Genomic DNA, 15819 nt, shown 5'->3' on the forward strand with positions numbered 1-15819 from the left:
AACCCCAAACCTGAGCCCTGCCTGTAAGTTTGTATCATGGTTTCCATTTTGAATCTCTCATTACAAGACAATTTCTGTTCCTTTCTCTCTAGACCCCCACCAGCGTCGGCTCGGCGCCAGGCCCGCTGCCCTTGCAGAACTGTGAGCCCATCGAAAGCAAGCTCCGGAAGCAGGTTCAGGGCTGCTGGCGAGAGTTCCTGAAGGAATGCAAAGAGAAGGACGTGAGCAAGCAGGGCGAGGTCACCGCGGCTGAATTCCTGGGTGCGTTCTCCTCAGAGTGTCACCTGCTGGCACAAGCCCATTCCCCTCCCCCCCCCCGCCCCGCCCCGTGGCAGGCTGGGGACCTCCATAAATGCTGCCTCGCGGGACAAGAATTCCTAAGGCACCTCAACCCACCACGGGGCACGTTCACACCCACATGACCGAGTCTGCACGCCGTGGCATTCTCAGCGTTAGAAATCACGGACTTGCTTGTGGTCTCCGGGCGGCATGAAAGGTTCACAGGCTTGGAGAGCTGGTGGAGATGGGACCGGCGGAGGAGGGCCACGGCTGGGGACAGGCCAGCCCACCCAGGGCATCTGCTTTGCCCTATTGATCGCTCTGATGAGCTATTCAAATGACATCATCTGGGTTTCTAGTTCTCCTCATGGTTGCATGTGATTTATGCAGCATTTTATGTTACATAAAGGTAAATCTGACCTTGTCACTCCCCTGCTTGAAGCCCCCTGTGGTCAGCTCCCCCTCCTCCTGACTAATCTTTAGGTCCCTTTTTAAAGAACATGTTTTTCTCAAGAACCTCCAATATTCATATAAATCACTTTCATGATAATCACGGGTTTAAAGTGTGCGAACAAAACAAGGTGTGAACCCTGTAAGTGAACAGCTCCTATGAAAAATAACCATTTCTAAATGAAATATAAAAGATGAAATCAATAATAATCAAGCATTGTTCCACTGATTTTACATGACATGTTTTGCTAAAACCAAATCAGCAATGTTGGTTTTAATGCATGTTTGAGTTCCATTTGGTTTTTAGTTAATTCTTTTGATGTTGAGGCTGATGAACCTTAGCTCGTCTCGTCGCTGTGTTTAGTTTTTACCCGGGAACCTGCTGAAGCCGCCCATCCATTATCCTGCTCAGCTTGTCTGGCTTCAGTAGCACATCCAAAATTCCATGCTATAAAATATATACTTATTAAGTTTCAGAAGTCCTTCTGTATGTTCTGAGCCCTGCTGATGACTTTCTGCGAGTCGGAACAGCAGAGCTGGGCCGCCCCTGGAGGCTCCCCAGCCCAGCCCCGTCCCGCCCTGTATGTCCTGGTCAGCATGGCGATCTGCTGTCACTTTCGTGCAAAGGCAGAAGGACCTCGGGTTGCACATTGCACCTGGTGTCTTCCAGCCTGTGTTTGGTTTGAAGGCACCGTTTATATACAGAAAGTCCACTTCCGGTGCTTTTCCTCCCCAGCCTTAGCAAGCAGCGCTCCGACTCTGTCCCTCCCTGTTGCTCAGCACGGCTTCCTCTGTGCTCTGACTGTACTGCTGGGACCACAGCAGTGGCGGCTGCAAAACCCGACAGCCGGCCAACACTAGGCCAGCGAGGGCCCAGCAGGATGCAGGGGACCCCGTCCTCCTCGCCGCACGCAGTTTGCCGAGCCTCTGCCTGTCTGCTTCCGTGTCTGTCCAGCCACACCCACCGCGAGCCTGTGAGCCAGGACCCAGCCCCGAGCCCCTTGGCCGGAGATGAATGCATGCGGGCATGAACAAATGAATGAGCGAGCAGATCGCCAGCAGCTGAACTGGTATTTCTGTCTTTAGCTCTTGTGGAGAAGTTCAGTCTGGACATAAGCAAAGAGGAAAGCCAGCAGCTCATCGTGAAGTACGATCTGAAGAACAACGGGAGGTTTGCGTACTGCGACTTCATCCAGAGCTGTGTCCTCCTGCTGAAAGCGAAGGAAACCCCCCTGATGCAGAGAATGAAAATTCAGAACGCGCATAAGATGGTAGGCAGAGTCACCCTCCGGCGATGCCTGGCCCTTTCGGCCAGGCCCAAAGGCTTTCTCTCCTCTCTCAAGTCATTGTAAATTCGGATCGTCAGGCTTCATAGCCATGGTGGGCACAGTGGGCACAAAGCCTCTGGGAGGGGCCGCTGGCCAGTGAGGACCCTCCTGTCAGATGTCCCCAGTCTCACTGCCACCTCCCCTCGGACCCTGAAAATGGGCTCATATTTTGTCTATACACATATACATGCAAATCACACGTGCGTGATAATCATGGTATCTGTATATCACACGTGTGCAATATATGTGGACAGGTGTGATGGGTGTGTACTGTATTCGTGTGATCTGCGTGTGTGGGTGTGTACACATGACTCTCATGATGTGTGCACGTGTTCCCATGATAGTGCATGTGTACTGCGCTTGTGTGATGTGTGCATGTACGCATAGTGCGAGTGTATGGACACTTGTCGAGCGCGTCTCTGTTGTCCTGTCTTCTCCATTACATAAAGGCCTGTAGAGCCCCAGCACTTTCCAGGAGGGCACACGACCCCCAGGGTCTGCTCAATGGGCGCAAAGCCAGCAAGCTGGTGGCTTCCTCAGGGAGGCAAAAGAACAGGTAAAGGCTTGAGAGCATCGCAAACAGCTCAAAATTTCCTTCCTTGGAAATGACTCAGAGATTTTCTTTCTCTCCTTCTGGAGCCCCGTAAGCCCCTGGAGACCCAAGACTGGGGACAGTAGCCCAGCTCTCTGGCTCCTCCCCCAGCACCAGGAGACACCCGTTTTGCAAACAGAAGTGAAATTATTTTTTTTTTTCACTACGAAAGAGTCTGTGTTTTAAGGACTCAGGTGATTGGATTGGGTCCCCCAGGATAACCCAGGACAATGTACATCTCTCCTTTTTTTTTTTTTAAGACTTTATTTATTTATTTGTCAGAGAAAGAGAGAGAGAGAGAGAAAGAGCACAAGCAGGGGGTGTAGCAGGCAGAAGGAAAAGCAGGCTCCCTGCTGAGCAAAGAGCCTGAAGCGGGACTCCGTCCCAGGACCCTGGGATCATGACCTGAGCTGAAGGCAGAGGCTTTAACCCACTGAGCCACCCAGGTGCCCCAAAGTGAAACATTTTTAATGGAAACATCCATGTATGTTCAAGCATCTGAGGCAGGCCAGACCCTTTCCTCTGGGTTGTCGGAAGGGGGGGTTGGAGACTCATCATCTTTCTTGGGTAAACTGTACCCACAATGCATTGTCTACAATTTCCTTTTTGTTTTTTTGAAGAGGAATGAGAACCGAAAGATGCCTAAATAGCAGGTGGATGTCACCATTCTGGGTTTCTACCTTTTCTCTCCATTATTTATCAGTTTTGTGATCCTCACTCACACCCAGTCCAACCGGTGTGCTCACGGATTGCAGTTCTCCCATCATCTGTGATACTGAACTGAAGGGCAAGCACAGCTAGCGTGGCCAGCTCGGGGGGCAAACAGCTGGCTCCAGCCACCCCAGGACACAGCTGCAGGGACCAGCGTGCAGGGGGGACCCGGACTGCCCCAGCCGCTCCCCGTGGGTCCCGGTCACGCCCGGCAGCAGCAGGATCATGCTGGCTCAACCCAGCAAACAGTAGATCCCATGCAGAACATTTCTATGCAGCTGAATTTGCATGTGATTTTGTGCAAAATCAGGTGTTGTCTTGGTGCGGTTCCTACTTTAGACGAGAGCTAGCATCAGAGGCTTAGGCCAAGCGACGGCAGAAAAGGCTAAGATTAAGACAGTTGTTTCTCTAGCTCGGTTTTGCTGTGAGCGGAGAGAAGACTGTCTTGCTTACATCTTCAGGGGACTCAGGAGCACAGGTGTGAGCTCTGGAAACTGCACAGCCTGCAAGGCCCCTGCCAGCTCTAGCCTTCCTCCCCCTCTCCGGGCCTCAGTTTCCCCTCCTGAAAATGAGGGAGGAAGCTTCTGGGTTCTAAGGCCCCTTCTGAGCTCTCCCCTGTGCAGAGACTGCCCATCTGCACCGAGGGGTCAAAAAGCTGACTCCTAGTCTCCTGGCAGTGAAGCGACAGGTGCTCCAAGACGGCCCCACTGGGAGCTGAGCCTCAGGACAGACACCAGCGCTGCCCGTGTGCTGTCTCACCGCCGCCCCCAACCCGGCCCCAGCTCTGGACATTACGCCAGGAGGGACTACAGCTGCCACCCTGTGCTTCTGAAAGAGTCCGGCCTGCCACCCCGTCCCTACCCTGAGTGCCAGTGTAGGTGGGAGACAATTCTCAGGGCCTTTCCTAGGAAAGCGTGCGGCCAGCACCTCCAGAAGGCCTACCCTGCCTGGTGCTGGTCCTGGTCCGTGTTCCAGCCCCGCCATTTCTTTTTCTAGTTCTTTGGGGATCTTCTCCGCAACCTTCGGCCGCAGAGACAGCTCTCTGGGGAAGCGAGGTGGGACTCGGCTTTCCGGCCACGCCCAAGCTATCCTAAGCGAGGATGGGAAGAGCCTTTCTTGAGCCACGCATGGGTGTGGGAAGAGCCAGGAAAGCACAGAATCCTTCCTTTCTCGAGTGTAGATTGGGTAGATCGGGAGCTAACTCAAGCTAGAGGGTATCTGGTGGGTTTCCATCATAAGTGCTAAATGGTGGGAAAATTGAAAGCAATTTAACTTTGCACTAATTTGTTTTATGTAACGCCATGTTAAAATTAAATTCCCCAAAATGTGTTACACACTATTGCCGACAGTTCACCTCTGTGATACTCAGACATGTGTTAAGGCGAAATCATGCTAAAATATCTTGTTTTCAATCTAATAGCACCTAAATGAAATAATCACAGTGTAGTGTACTATCTAATTACAAGATATAATTACAACCTTGTGATTTAAAAAAAAAAAAAAACTCTGTTCATTATCATAACCTACTTAGAAGACCCAAACTGAAATCTTTACCTCAGAGTATTTTGCGGTCGGCCGGCTATCTCTCCCTGGCCCCCTCTCTCCTCCCTAACCTGAGAGGAGCAGAGCCCGGATCTGTCCTGGTCCTGCCCCATCACTTCCCCGAGCCTCCCGTCCCCCACTCTGTTGAAATGGGGATCAACGCTGCCACCTTCCTCGGGGGTGGGGGGGAAGCGGGCGGGGGGGGGTAGTAAGTGACAGGTAAGGAGCAGCAGGGTCGGTGATCTGCCGGTGTGGCGATGAGCTCTGCCTGGAGGCCTCGTTCTAGAGGGCAGTGGGCCAGGGTAGCCCAGGGTAGGGATGAGCCGGGGCAGAACAGGCCGAAGGTCCTCAGGGGAGCTCGCGGCCGCAGGGCTGAGTCTGTCTGACCCGCGCTGCTCATTCAGGAGCTCCATTCTCACCGCTTCTTGGTTTTTGTGTTTTTTTTCCAGAAAGAATCTGGTGCTGAGACTTCTTCCTTTTATTCAGCTTTACTGCGTATTCAACCCAAAATTGTGCACTGCTGGAGACCGATGCGGCGCACCTTCAAAGCCCACGATGAGGGCGGGACGGGGCTTCTAAACGTGGCTGATTTCAGGAAGGTGAGCTCAGCTCTTGGGTGTCTGTGACGTCTGCACCGGGAGAACCAGCCACATGCCAGTGGCCAGAAAACCTCAAAAGAGGAGCCCTCACCTCCCTGGTGAAGGCCCAGGTGGGAGCGGCTATCCTGGACCTCGTTTCTTTGGGGCCCCGAGGTGGTCCCGTGCCCCTCACCTGCAGACTCCAGGTTCTCCTCCCTGAAATTTTCTAGAACCCTGGGGGAACATGACCTGAGCCCTCCGGACACCACTACAGGGGCCGCTGGTGCTTGGAGCCCGGGCCGGACCCCACACAAGGCTGGGCCCGTGGTCTCCATGGGGGAACCAGGACCTGCGTCCACCTTGCAAGACCCCCGGAGCAGGAGCTCAATAAAGCAGGGTCCCAGCTACAGGACCTCGGCCAGCAGAGGCCAGTGCTGCCTCCTGGGAGACGGTCGCCCCTTTCCTCCCCCAGCCGCCCTCCCCATGGCGCCGGCCCCCTCCCCACAGCAGCTGGCCCAGCCGCTCTCCCCTGCACTGTGAACTCTGGTGCCTCTGACGTGCCCACAGGAGTGTGCAACACTCCTAGGATGCAGGGTCAGTGGGGGGCGACCGCAGGCATTTCCCCTCCAGACCAGAGAAATGGGCCAGACTCAAGGCTGAGTCAGAACTCCCACTTCCCGAATCACATAGAACTCACTGACTTAGCAGATTCTGGGCCCTGATCTCCTGCCTACCCACTCTCTCCACCCCCGCCCGCCGTGGAGGTTGAGAAAGTTATTGCGATCCAAACGTTAGATTCAAAATCACCTGTTGCAGCCAGGAAGAACGCTCAAAACGTCAAAGGGTGATGACCTCAAAATGCACTTCCAAAAATGTTTTCCTCAGGTTCCTCTCTGCCTTCAATTAAAACAAATTTTAAAAGTAAAACCCTCTCCCTTCCAGTCGGGAACACGAGCAGAAGTTGGTGGGGCTGCCGATGGGGCTGCGGGAAGAGGGGGGGACATCCCAGCAGCTGCCCCGGGGACACCTGCCCGCAGGCCACCCCCACCCCACCCCTGGTGGCTTTCCAGCTCAAACTGTTGGTGTTTACTTCGGGCTCAAGTCAGCGCTCAGCCTGGCCTCCTCCTTCCGCCTCCAGGCCAAGAGCGCAAGGCAACAGGACCCTGTCTGCATCCCAGGATCCGGGGGCGGGGGTCTCAAAAGGTAGATGCGGCCTCGACAGCCAGATTCGGAGACAAGCTGGGAGTCAGGGATACGCAGGCTCAGCTTCCTTGGCGGGGCCTGTCGTCCCACTGCCGGGAGGAATCTCGGGCTCTTCCAGCCCCGTGTTCTAGATTCCTGTTAGAAACAAATTATAACACATGTATTTGCAAGATAGGAAATCCACAACTTAATCTTTACTTTTACTTATGAGGGAGACCATCTACTAGGGTCTGTCTTAGCTGCAGGTCACGGGGGGAACCCAGCAACTTAAACGTGGTGGAAGTCTGTTTTTCTGTCACGTAAAAGAGGCCCTGGGCTAGCAAGAGCTGGCGTGGTGTTGGACAGTCACTGGGGACCCCACTGTTCTCGCTCTACCATCCTACCATCTCCTCTACCAGAAGAGGTAGATAAACCTCTTCTGTTTCCTTTCTTACAAAGTGATGTTATCCTTGTTTTGCTTTTTCCTCACAAAGGCACCTTGGTCTGATGTTTTGAGTAGTAAATTTTTATCTGGTGAGAGGATAAAAATTTTTATCTGGTGAGAGGAAGCCAGGAAGCACCTGGCTTCCTTCCACAAGGTTGCCTCGTGGTCTGTGGTGGCTGCTGGGGCCCCAGCATCACATCTGTAATCCAAAGGGGCCAGCAGCGCCTTTAATTTAGAGGAGACTTCCCAGAAGTCGTCCATCATGTTCTCACTTGGGTTTAACTGGCTAGAACATACCTAGCTCCGAGACAGGCTGAGAAGTGTGGCCTTTTAGCTGCACACATAGCAGCCTGGTGAAGACCAGGGAGTCTGCTCACTGAGGGGGAGGGTCAGCCGCTGCAGCCATGGGCCGTGTTACTGTCAGGTCAGCCACACCCGGCTCCCTGCACCTGCTGTCCTGCCCTCCTCCCAGGTGGGCTGCGCCCTGAGGCCCCGCCCTCGTTAAGGCCCTGTGGCCAGTCTCCCACCTAGAGCTCTACTCTCTGTCCGTCTACCGTGCCTGAACGTGTTGACCAGCCCCACTACCCTGCAGGGAGGCGATGGTTCTTAACCTTCTATTCGGGGAGGGGTGGAGAGAACCAGCAGCTTCCATAGGACAGGAAGAGTCTCCAGTTTGACACCCACGGTGCATGCTCTGACCCTTGGCAGGGTGAGGGCAGAGGAGAGAGGAGGCAGGAGGGAGGGAAGCGGTGGGGGGAGAGGGGGGGCATGTGCAGTGCGGGGAGAGGGCTGCTGGGGGCCGCTTTGGAGGTGGGAAGTTGGGACTGGGCGCCGGAGGGGCTGCACGTGGCCGGCCCCTGGCTGGCAGCCCACCTCCTCGAGCGCACGGAGGCCAGCGGGCGCTCTGTCTGGGGGGCTCTGTCCGGCAGGTCCTGAGACAGTACAGCATCAACCTCTCGGAGGAGGAGTTCTTCCACATCCTGGAGTATTACGACAAGACGCTGTCTTCCAAAATCTCCTACAACGACTTCCTCCGGGCCTTCCTCCAGTAGGTGACTGCTGTGGCGCATCCGGCGGGGACCAGCCGGGATCACGAGGCCTGTCCCTAAGACTAACGAAATCCCAGAATCGGGGTGGGGGTTGGGGGGAGGGTCACGAATGTTCAGCGTGTCTCCAGAAACACAGCTAGCCCCGTGTCCTTCCCAGCGATGAAGGCTCAGAGCTGCCCCGCGGTTCCGACACGGGAGGGGCGTCTGCAGGCAGCTTCGGGGCCCCCCGAGCCATGAGACCCTGCATTTGGTTGGAGCAAATAAAGCTGTTAGTCTTTGTGGGAATGATTCTTAAGTGTTCATAAGAACCCCCAATGATAAAATGCTTAAAAACTTGGGATTCCTGGAGGTTTTTACTCATAAGAGCCTGGGGAACCCAGAAGGCCTTCCTGTGTCCTGGGTGAAGTCGGTGCCTCTGCTGGGCATGTCCGCACGGCCGCCTCCCTGCCCTGGAGACACGGGCACCAGCTCACGCCTAAGTCTGGCCTCGTTCCGGCCCCACTGGCAGCTGACTGGAGGCACCTGTCGGTGACCGTTGGGGGAGGGACACTTCCTCAGACATGACAGGGTCTGACAAGCTCAGAGAACTTTTAAATCCCTGCAGTCCTCACCACCTTTCGTGAAGCAAATGGGAGACAGAGTTTGCTGCCTTCTGGAAGGTTCTGGAAGGGAGTAGGGAGAGGCAGCCGGGCTAACTACCCCTGAGTTGCGTGGCCACAGATTGTCAGGGAGGGGTGAGTGCAAGGAGCCCCCACTGTCACCCCAGTCCAGGTGGCTCCGGTGGAGAAGCCCGTGGGCCCAGACCCCTCCCAGCCCTGCACAGGGTCCACGTAGGCCACGGGCTGAAGTGGCCGGAGTTCAGGGAGGCTCCGGGCTCAAGTGCATGAGGTGTGGGAAGAGGAGCGGCGGCCGCCACAGGCCCTCTCTGTCTGTGAACATGCTTCCCCGTCCCCTCCGTCTCCTTGTGTCCTGGGTTCCAGCTTCAGTTCACACCGGACCCCAGGCTGGGGGCGGGGGGTGGCTCACGGGGAGGCTGCGCCAGCTCTGAGCCAGGCCCCCCTGCCGGACTCTGGCCTTGCGGATCGGCCCAGGCCCAGCGCCCCCCACCCCCGGCTTGGCCACAGGGAGCCCCTGCTGCCCACGTTGGAACCGGGTGTGGAATCTTCTCTCCGCTTCATCGCCCGTGATTTTTCTCTGAACCTGACCTACGCCGGGTCGTCTGCTCTCCGTGCAGCTGTGATGCGCGCGGGTCGGAGCACCCAGCCTGGCGGCGCCTGTGCAGATGCGCAGGGCTTCGTTTACCCCTGGAGGCCCCGCGGGGGCCCGGGCAGCCGCCGTGGCTTCTCCTCCCCTTACCTGCGGTCCTCACTGAGTTCTCCGGAAGCAGGGGCCGGAGCGAACTGTCCCACCGGCCGCACCAGCTTCCCAGCCCCACTGTGGAGACGGCGACGCGGAGGCCAGTGCTGGGGCGGGGGGAGGCCCCGCGGGAAGCGCAGGCAGCGGTGGGGGGCTTCCTGCCCCTCGGTCAGACGTCCCCAGCCTGGCAACGGGGCATCAAGGATGAGGCTGAGGGGCTCCGGCCGGGCAGGGCTGGGGTGGGGGCGTCCCAAGACTCCAGAGGCCCTGGGGAGGAAGATGCCCACTGCCGGGGAATGGGTGCTTGGGCAGCCGGAGTTCAGGGAGAAGGAGAGAGAAGGACACCCCAAGTGGGTGCCGTGCAGCAGGGATGCCCTCGGCCTCAACAGCTCTTCTTAGGAGTGAGGGGCGAGTAGATGCCCTTCCCATGTGCCTATGTCCCTGCCCCAACATTCGAGGCCCTGCCTGTGTGCCCAACCCTGTCCCCTACCCACGCCATGTGCCCACCCTCGGCCTTCCCGGAACACCCCCTCCCACGGCCTCACACTCTGCCCCTGCTGTTCCTCCCGCCCACCCCGCAGTGCCCCTCGGATCACGCCTCAGCCGCGTCCTGCAGACGGCTGTCCTGACACCCAAGGCTGAGTCAGACATTTAGTCTCGCGCTGTCCAGTGGTCTTTGGGTCTGCCATCGAGGGGTTTGGAGAGCCTCCCGGTCAAGAAGGGGCTTCCAGAGGCAAACAGCTCATCCTGACCCAACATGGGACCAGTGTGGGCTCACAGCTGGCCAAGGCGAGGCAGGTGCACAGGTGGCATTTTCAGGATCGCTGTGGTGTTACTGAGACTGGGTTCGAGCTCCAGCTCTACCATGAAACCCGGCCGAGTCACTTCCCCAGTCTGAGCCTCAATTTCCTCATCTGTAGATGGGGCTCAGTCTCACCTCAGAGGACATTGGGAGAGCCGTGTGTGGAAAGAGCTAGTGCGGAGCATGGCCCCCGCAAGTGCCCACATCTCTTCTTCTCGAGCCCGTGCGACTTGTCCCTGGGCTGGGCTCAGCAGTGGGGTTTCTCAGGAGTTAGCACAACTTCCAAGCCGAGGGATGCCGGTGAGTGGGCTATTAGCCATCCCCTCCCTTAAGCCCAGAAGAAGTAGGCCAGCCACTCTCCTGATGCCCGGACCCTTCAAGCCCAAGTCAGAGCAGTGCTGGGCTGAGGGTTGGGATGTCCAGCCTTCCCCTGGCCAGCCCTCGAGGGTTGCAACTTACCTCTCTGGACCGAGCCCCCCTGCCCTCTTCCTGGGACCATCAGTCCATGGCCCCAGCCAGCCAGCCAGCCAGCCCATTCTGTGCCTGGCCCAGAGTTCAAACACACACTTGCCCCCCAGAGCTCTAAAGACGGTAGGTCGCAAACAATCGAAAAAGGGGAGAGTCAAGGCTCTGGTGGGAGAAGCCCTCGGTCTATGGGCGCCCAAAGTGCCCCGGCGCTAACCTCAAAGTCTGGGCCTGGACCTCAAGACCGGACTTCAGCAAGGGCTTGAGGGAGGGGTGTGCTCCAGAGCCATGAGAGTCCAAGCCAGGAGGCTGAGAGGCCTGGGCTGCTACCGAAAGATGGGTGAGTCCCAGATGGCACCGCCATGCCCTCCTCCTCTTTCTTGGGCCCTGTATCCCAGTCAGGTGTCTTCAGTTGGGGGGCAGCCTTCCCTGAGCCCCACTAGCTGAGTGCAGCATCCCCTCCGAATCCCATCATGCTACGAGGTTCAAGTCTGCATCTCTCCACCTCCAGGGGAGCGCCTCAGAACAAATGGCTTCATTCATCTCACCCTCACATGCCCATGCCCCTTCCATCATATCTTGGAGTTCCTGTCTCTGAAGAGGTAACGTCCATTTCCCCACTCCTGAATCCGTAAGTCAGCCATGTGACCTAGTTTGGCCAATGCGCTATTGGCTAGCAAGCAGGACGCAGTAGAGACTTGAGAAGCACCTGTGGTTTTTGGCTTCTTGGAGGCAGCTGCAAAGAGCACCACTCCCAGTTGTATGACAGGACAAACGCAAATTAATGTCTTTTCTTAAATGCGTCTGAGAATGGAACCCACCACAAACTCACCAGAGTCTGGGGGAGACAGGTGCCTGGAGGGAGCAGCAGACCCAAGCGTTTGCTCCCCTGCAATAGTGACCCCCAGACATCAGACAAGCAGTAAGAGGATTCAACTGGAAAATTCTAACTAATTGCTGAAGGCAAGCCCGAGAATGGGGATGCTCTGGGAGCTGTTGACATAGGGGTGTCTGCATCATTCAGGAACCCCACCGGGAGCTCACAGAGGTCAGGGAGAATCCAGAGAAACTCTCCCCCACCCCTTCTGTTTCCCCAGTGGCACTGGCTGGAAGGAGAGAGCAGCAGCCACTGCTGAAACTCTGCCAGAACCCAGCTCCCATCTCTCAGAGGGAGCCGAACGGTAATATGCAAAAGGATGACAAAGCTGTAGCCTGGGGGCCACTAATTGGAACCCAGTGCAGGTGAGGGAGTGGAACACGAAAATAAAAGTCTCTGCTCCTGCGGGGAGAGACAGAAATACACGCCAAGCCTGCAGTACATCTGCGTGAAGGGGAAACACTGTCCCAATCCACTTCTTCAGAATTCTAGAAATTAACCCAATGTTTATACAGGAATCCAAGGAGCATTTATTCAAGAAAAGCAGCTGAATTTTAGGGGAGAAAAAAATAAAAGAGCACACTTTGTGACATCTCAACTTGTTCTAGTCCAAAGAGCCACTCACCAGCTCCGCGATAGCTTTGAAAAATAACGGTCTGCACTCCCACTGCACCGTGGCAGTCACCAAAGGAAGTAGAATAGAGCTGGAGCGTTTTCAAAGCCTCACTCGCAGAGAATTGTCATATTTGACCTGCCGAGTGATTCCCCGGAGGACCCCCTTTGGAAGACTGTATTTGAACTGACTCGGAAATTGCTCAGGTACCAAAAGATCTTTTCCTTGGAGTATAGAGGCTACATTTGTCAAAAACAATTACGAGCAAATATTTTAACTTTGTGGCTGATTGGGGTAGAGGTGACAATTAAGTCAGCCAATTTAAGAGAGCTTAAAAGGCAGAGTTGGGAAATAAGATGTTTATAGAGACTTTGAAAAGTTCCCAAGATTTCCTGGAGACCTAGAAGTCCATGTATGTGCCTAGGGCTGGCACATGCCCAGGGATGTGTGCATGCTCAGAAAAGATATGACAAGGCCCTAAGCTCTCATCTTTGACTGAACTTAAGACTCTGCACTGGCAGGAGATAAAAGCTAAAGCAGAGTTTGTTCTCCCTGGCTCAGTGCTGAGGACATGACTCCACATGCACACAGAGCTGTCAGCAAAGACTGGGAGATTTATTAGTTCCAAGTGTTTAAGGAAGTCTCTGCCTAATCATTAACCGACCATTAAGCTAACTGAAAAGAGACTTCACTGGCCACATAGGACAAAGTATATAGACTTTAAAGAGTTAGTTCAGAAAAGGCACTAAATGAATAATTACAACAAGCAACTATAACAAAGGGAGGGGGAAGAATCTTATTTCCAAAGTTGCCACATTATATTATTTAAAATGTCCAGTGCTTAACAACAAATTACAAAATGTAAAAAGAAGTAAGAAAGGGGGTGCCTGGGTGGCTCAGTTGGTTAAGCATCTGACTCTGGGCTTCAGCTCAGATCATGATCTCAGGGTGCTGAGATGGAGCCCCATGTCAGGTTTGGTGCTTGGCACGGAGTCTGCTTGTCCCTCTCTCTCTCTGTTCCTCTCACTGTGCTCTCTCTCTCTCATAAATAAAATCTTTTTTTAAAAAATGAAGAAGAAGAAAGTATGCCCCATACATGGGACGGGGGAAGTAATCAATAAAACTGTTCCTGAGTAAGCCCAGATGTTGGATGTAGTAGATAAAAGCTTTGACCATTTAAAATATAGTCAGATAGCTAAAGAAACCCATGTCGTGAGAATAAGGTCTCACCAAATTGGGAATATTAAAAGTATTAAAGAGATTAAAAATATTTAAAAGAACCAAGTAAAAATTCTGGAGTTTGAAACTGTAACCAAAATTAAAATTTCACTAGAGGATCTTCACTGCAGATTTGATGATGCAAAAGAAAGAATCCTAAAACCTGAAGATAAGTAAATTGAGATCATGCAGTCTGAAGAACAAAAAGAAAAAATAAAGAAGAAGAATGAACAAAGCCTCAGAGACATGTGGAGTATCCTCAGGCATACCAGCATACACACAATGTGAGTCCCAGGAGGAGGTGGATGGGTGGGGGGAGGCAGAAAGAAGACTCAAAGAAACAATAGCCAAAAAACTCCCCAAACTTGAAGAAAAACACAAATCTGTGTATCCAAGAAGTTCAGTGAACTCTCAAGAGGATAAACTCTCAAAGATATCCACACTTAGACCTACCATGTCAAATATATGATCACGTCTTTGGATGCAGAAGACGATGCTTGACAAATTCAGCATTGATTCTTTTTTTTTTTTTTAAGATTTTATTTATTTATTTGACAGAGAAAGATCACAAGTAGGCAGAGAGGCAGGCAGAGAGAGAGGGAGGGAAGCAGGCTCCCTGCTGAGCAGAGAGCCCGATGCGGGACTCGATCCCAGGACCCTGAGATCATGACCCGAGCCGAAGGCAGCGGCTTCACCCACTGAGCCACCCAGGTGCCCCTCAGCATTGATTCTTAAGAAAAACTCTTGGCAACCTAGGAGCAGAAAGGAATTTCTTTGAATAAAAGACACGTACAAAAACTGTAGCTAACATTGTAGTAAATGATGAGAGATTTAAAGTCTTCTCCTAAGATCAGGAACAAGGCAAGCATGTCTTTTCTCATCACTTATTTGTCGTCATACTGAAAGTCCTAGACAGTGCAATAAGACAAGAAAAATTAAAAGGAAAAATAAAAACGGAAAGGAAGAAATAAAATTATCTCTATTTGCAGATGACATGATTATCTAATAATAAATTCCAAAGAACACACCAAAAAGGCTAACTAAGCTAAGTGAATTACAAAGTACAAAAGTTAATCATGTGCCTACGTATTCACAGGGAACAACTGCAATGTAAAATTTAAAAAACAATACAATTTAAAATATAGCCCCCAGTGAAATACTTAGATATAAGTCTAACAAAATATGCACAGGATCTGGATGATGAAAACTGTAGAACAAGGATGAAAAAAAGCAAAGATCTAAACAAATGGAGAGAGAAATGTTTTTTCATGAATTGTGAGTCTAAACATTGTGAAAATATCACTTTTTTCCAGTCTGATTATAAATCCTATGTAATCTCCATCAAAATCTCAGCAAGATCTATTTTATATGTCAACAAGCTCATTGAAAAATGTATATGGAAAGGTAAAAGAACTAGAATAGCCAGAACAATTCTGAAAAAGAAGAACAAAATTGGATAACTGCCACTATTCGATTTCAAGATTTACCCATAGAGTTAATCAGGAGAGTAAGATATTGGCAAAAGGACAGACGTATCGATCAATGGAACAAAATTGAGAGCCCCAAAGTATACCCATACAAATATAGTCAACTGATTTTTGACAAACATATAAAGACAACTCAATGGAAACAGCATCCATACATAAAAACATGAAACTTATACAAACCTCACACCTTATACCAAAATTAACTTCAAATGAATCATAGACCTAAATGTAAAACATAAAACTATAAACCTTCTACAAGAAAACATCAGAGAAAATCTGCATGACTTTTAGCCTGACAATGAGTCTTTAGGTACTACACCAAAAGTCTGGCTCATAAAAGAAAAAATTGATGCTTTGGACTTCATCAAGATTAGAAACTTTTGCTCTGAGAAACTGTTAAGAGAATGAAAAGACAACCCACCAACTAGAAGAAAAGATTTGCAAATCACATATTCAATTAAGGACTTAAATCCAAAGCATAAGGAACATTTAAACAAAACAAAACAAAACAAAAAACATTTTTAAGGAAGAGGACAAAAAAATACGAACAGACGCTTCATAAAAGAATATATGTGAATGGCAAATAAGCATATGAAAAGATGTTCAACACCAGTAGTCATTAGGGAAATGGAAATTAAAACCACAAAGAAATACAAGACGCACCTTCTCAAATGGATAAATTTTTTAAAATGAGCAATACCAAATTCTGATGAAGATGTGAACCGAGAGGAATACTCACTCGATGCCACTGGGATTGTAAAAACATACAGACATTCTGGAAAACAGTATGACTTAGAAGGGGTCAAAGAAGGGGAATTTTTCAAGTGATGGAACAGTTCCCTATG

General features: G+C 52.1%; 1 protein-coding gene across 6 annotated transcripts in view; it reads left to right on the top strand.

Moving 5' to 3' along the window:
• The window catches only part of EFCAB6 (EF-hand calcium binding domain 6), a 220566-nt gene extending 212125 nt beyond the window's left edge, over positions 1-8441 (top strand). For 5 of the 6 annotated variants that reach the window (XM_082738840.1, XM_082738846.1, XM_082738842.1 and 2 more), the window contains 4 exons: positions 93-261; positions 1816-2000; positions 5352-5501; positions 8037-8441. In XM_082738840.1, the coding sequence (XP_082594966.1) occupies positions 93-261; positions 1816-2000; positions 5352-5501; positions 8037-8159 (627 nt within the window). In that variant the 3' untranslated portion in view covers positions 8160-8441. Of the gene's footprint in view, positions 1-92; positions 262-1815; positions 2001-5351; positions 5502-8036 lie in introns of those variants that run through there. The other variant, XM_082738841.1, reaches the window with a different exon arrangement.
• The last annotated feature ends 7378 nt before the right edge of the window (positions 8442-15819 follow it).

The sequence above is a fragment of the Mustela nivalis genome (assembly GCF_964662115.1).
Source record: "Mustela nivalis genome assembly, chromosome: 7".
In the NCBI taxonomy this organism is placed as follows: Eukaryota; Metazoa; Chordata; class Mammalia; order Carnivora; family Mustelidae; genus Mustela; species Mustela nivalis.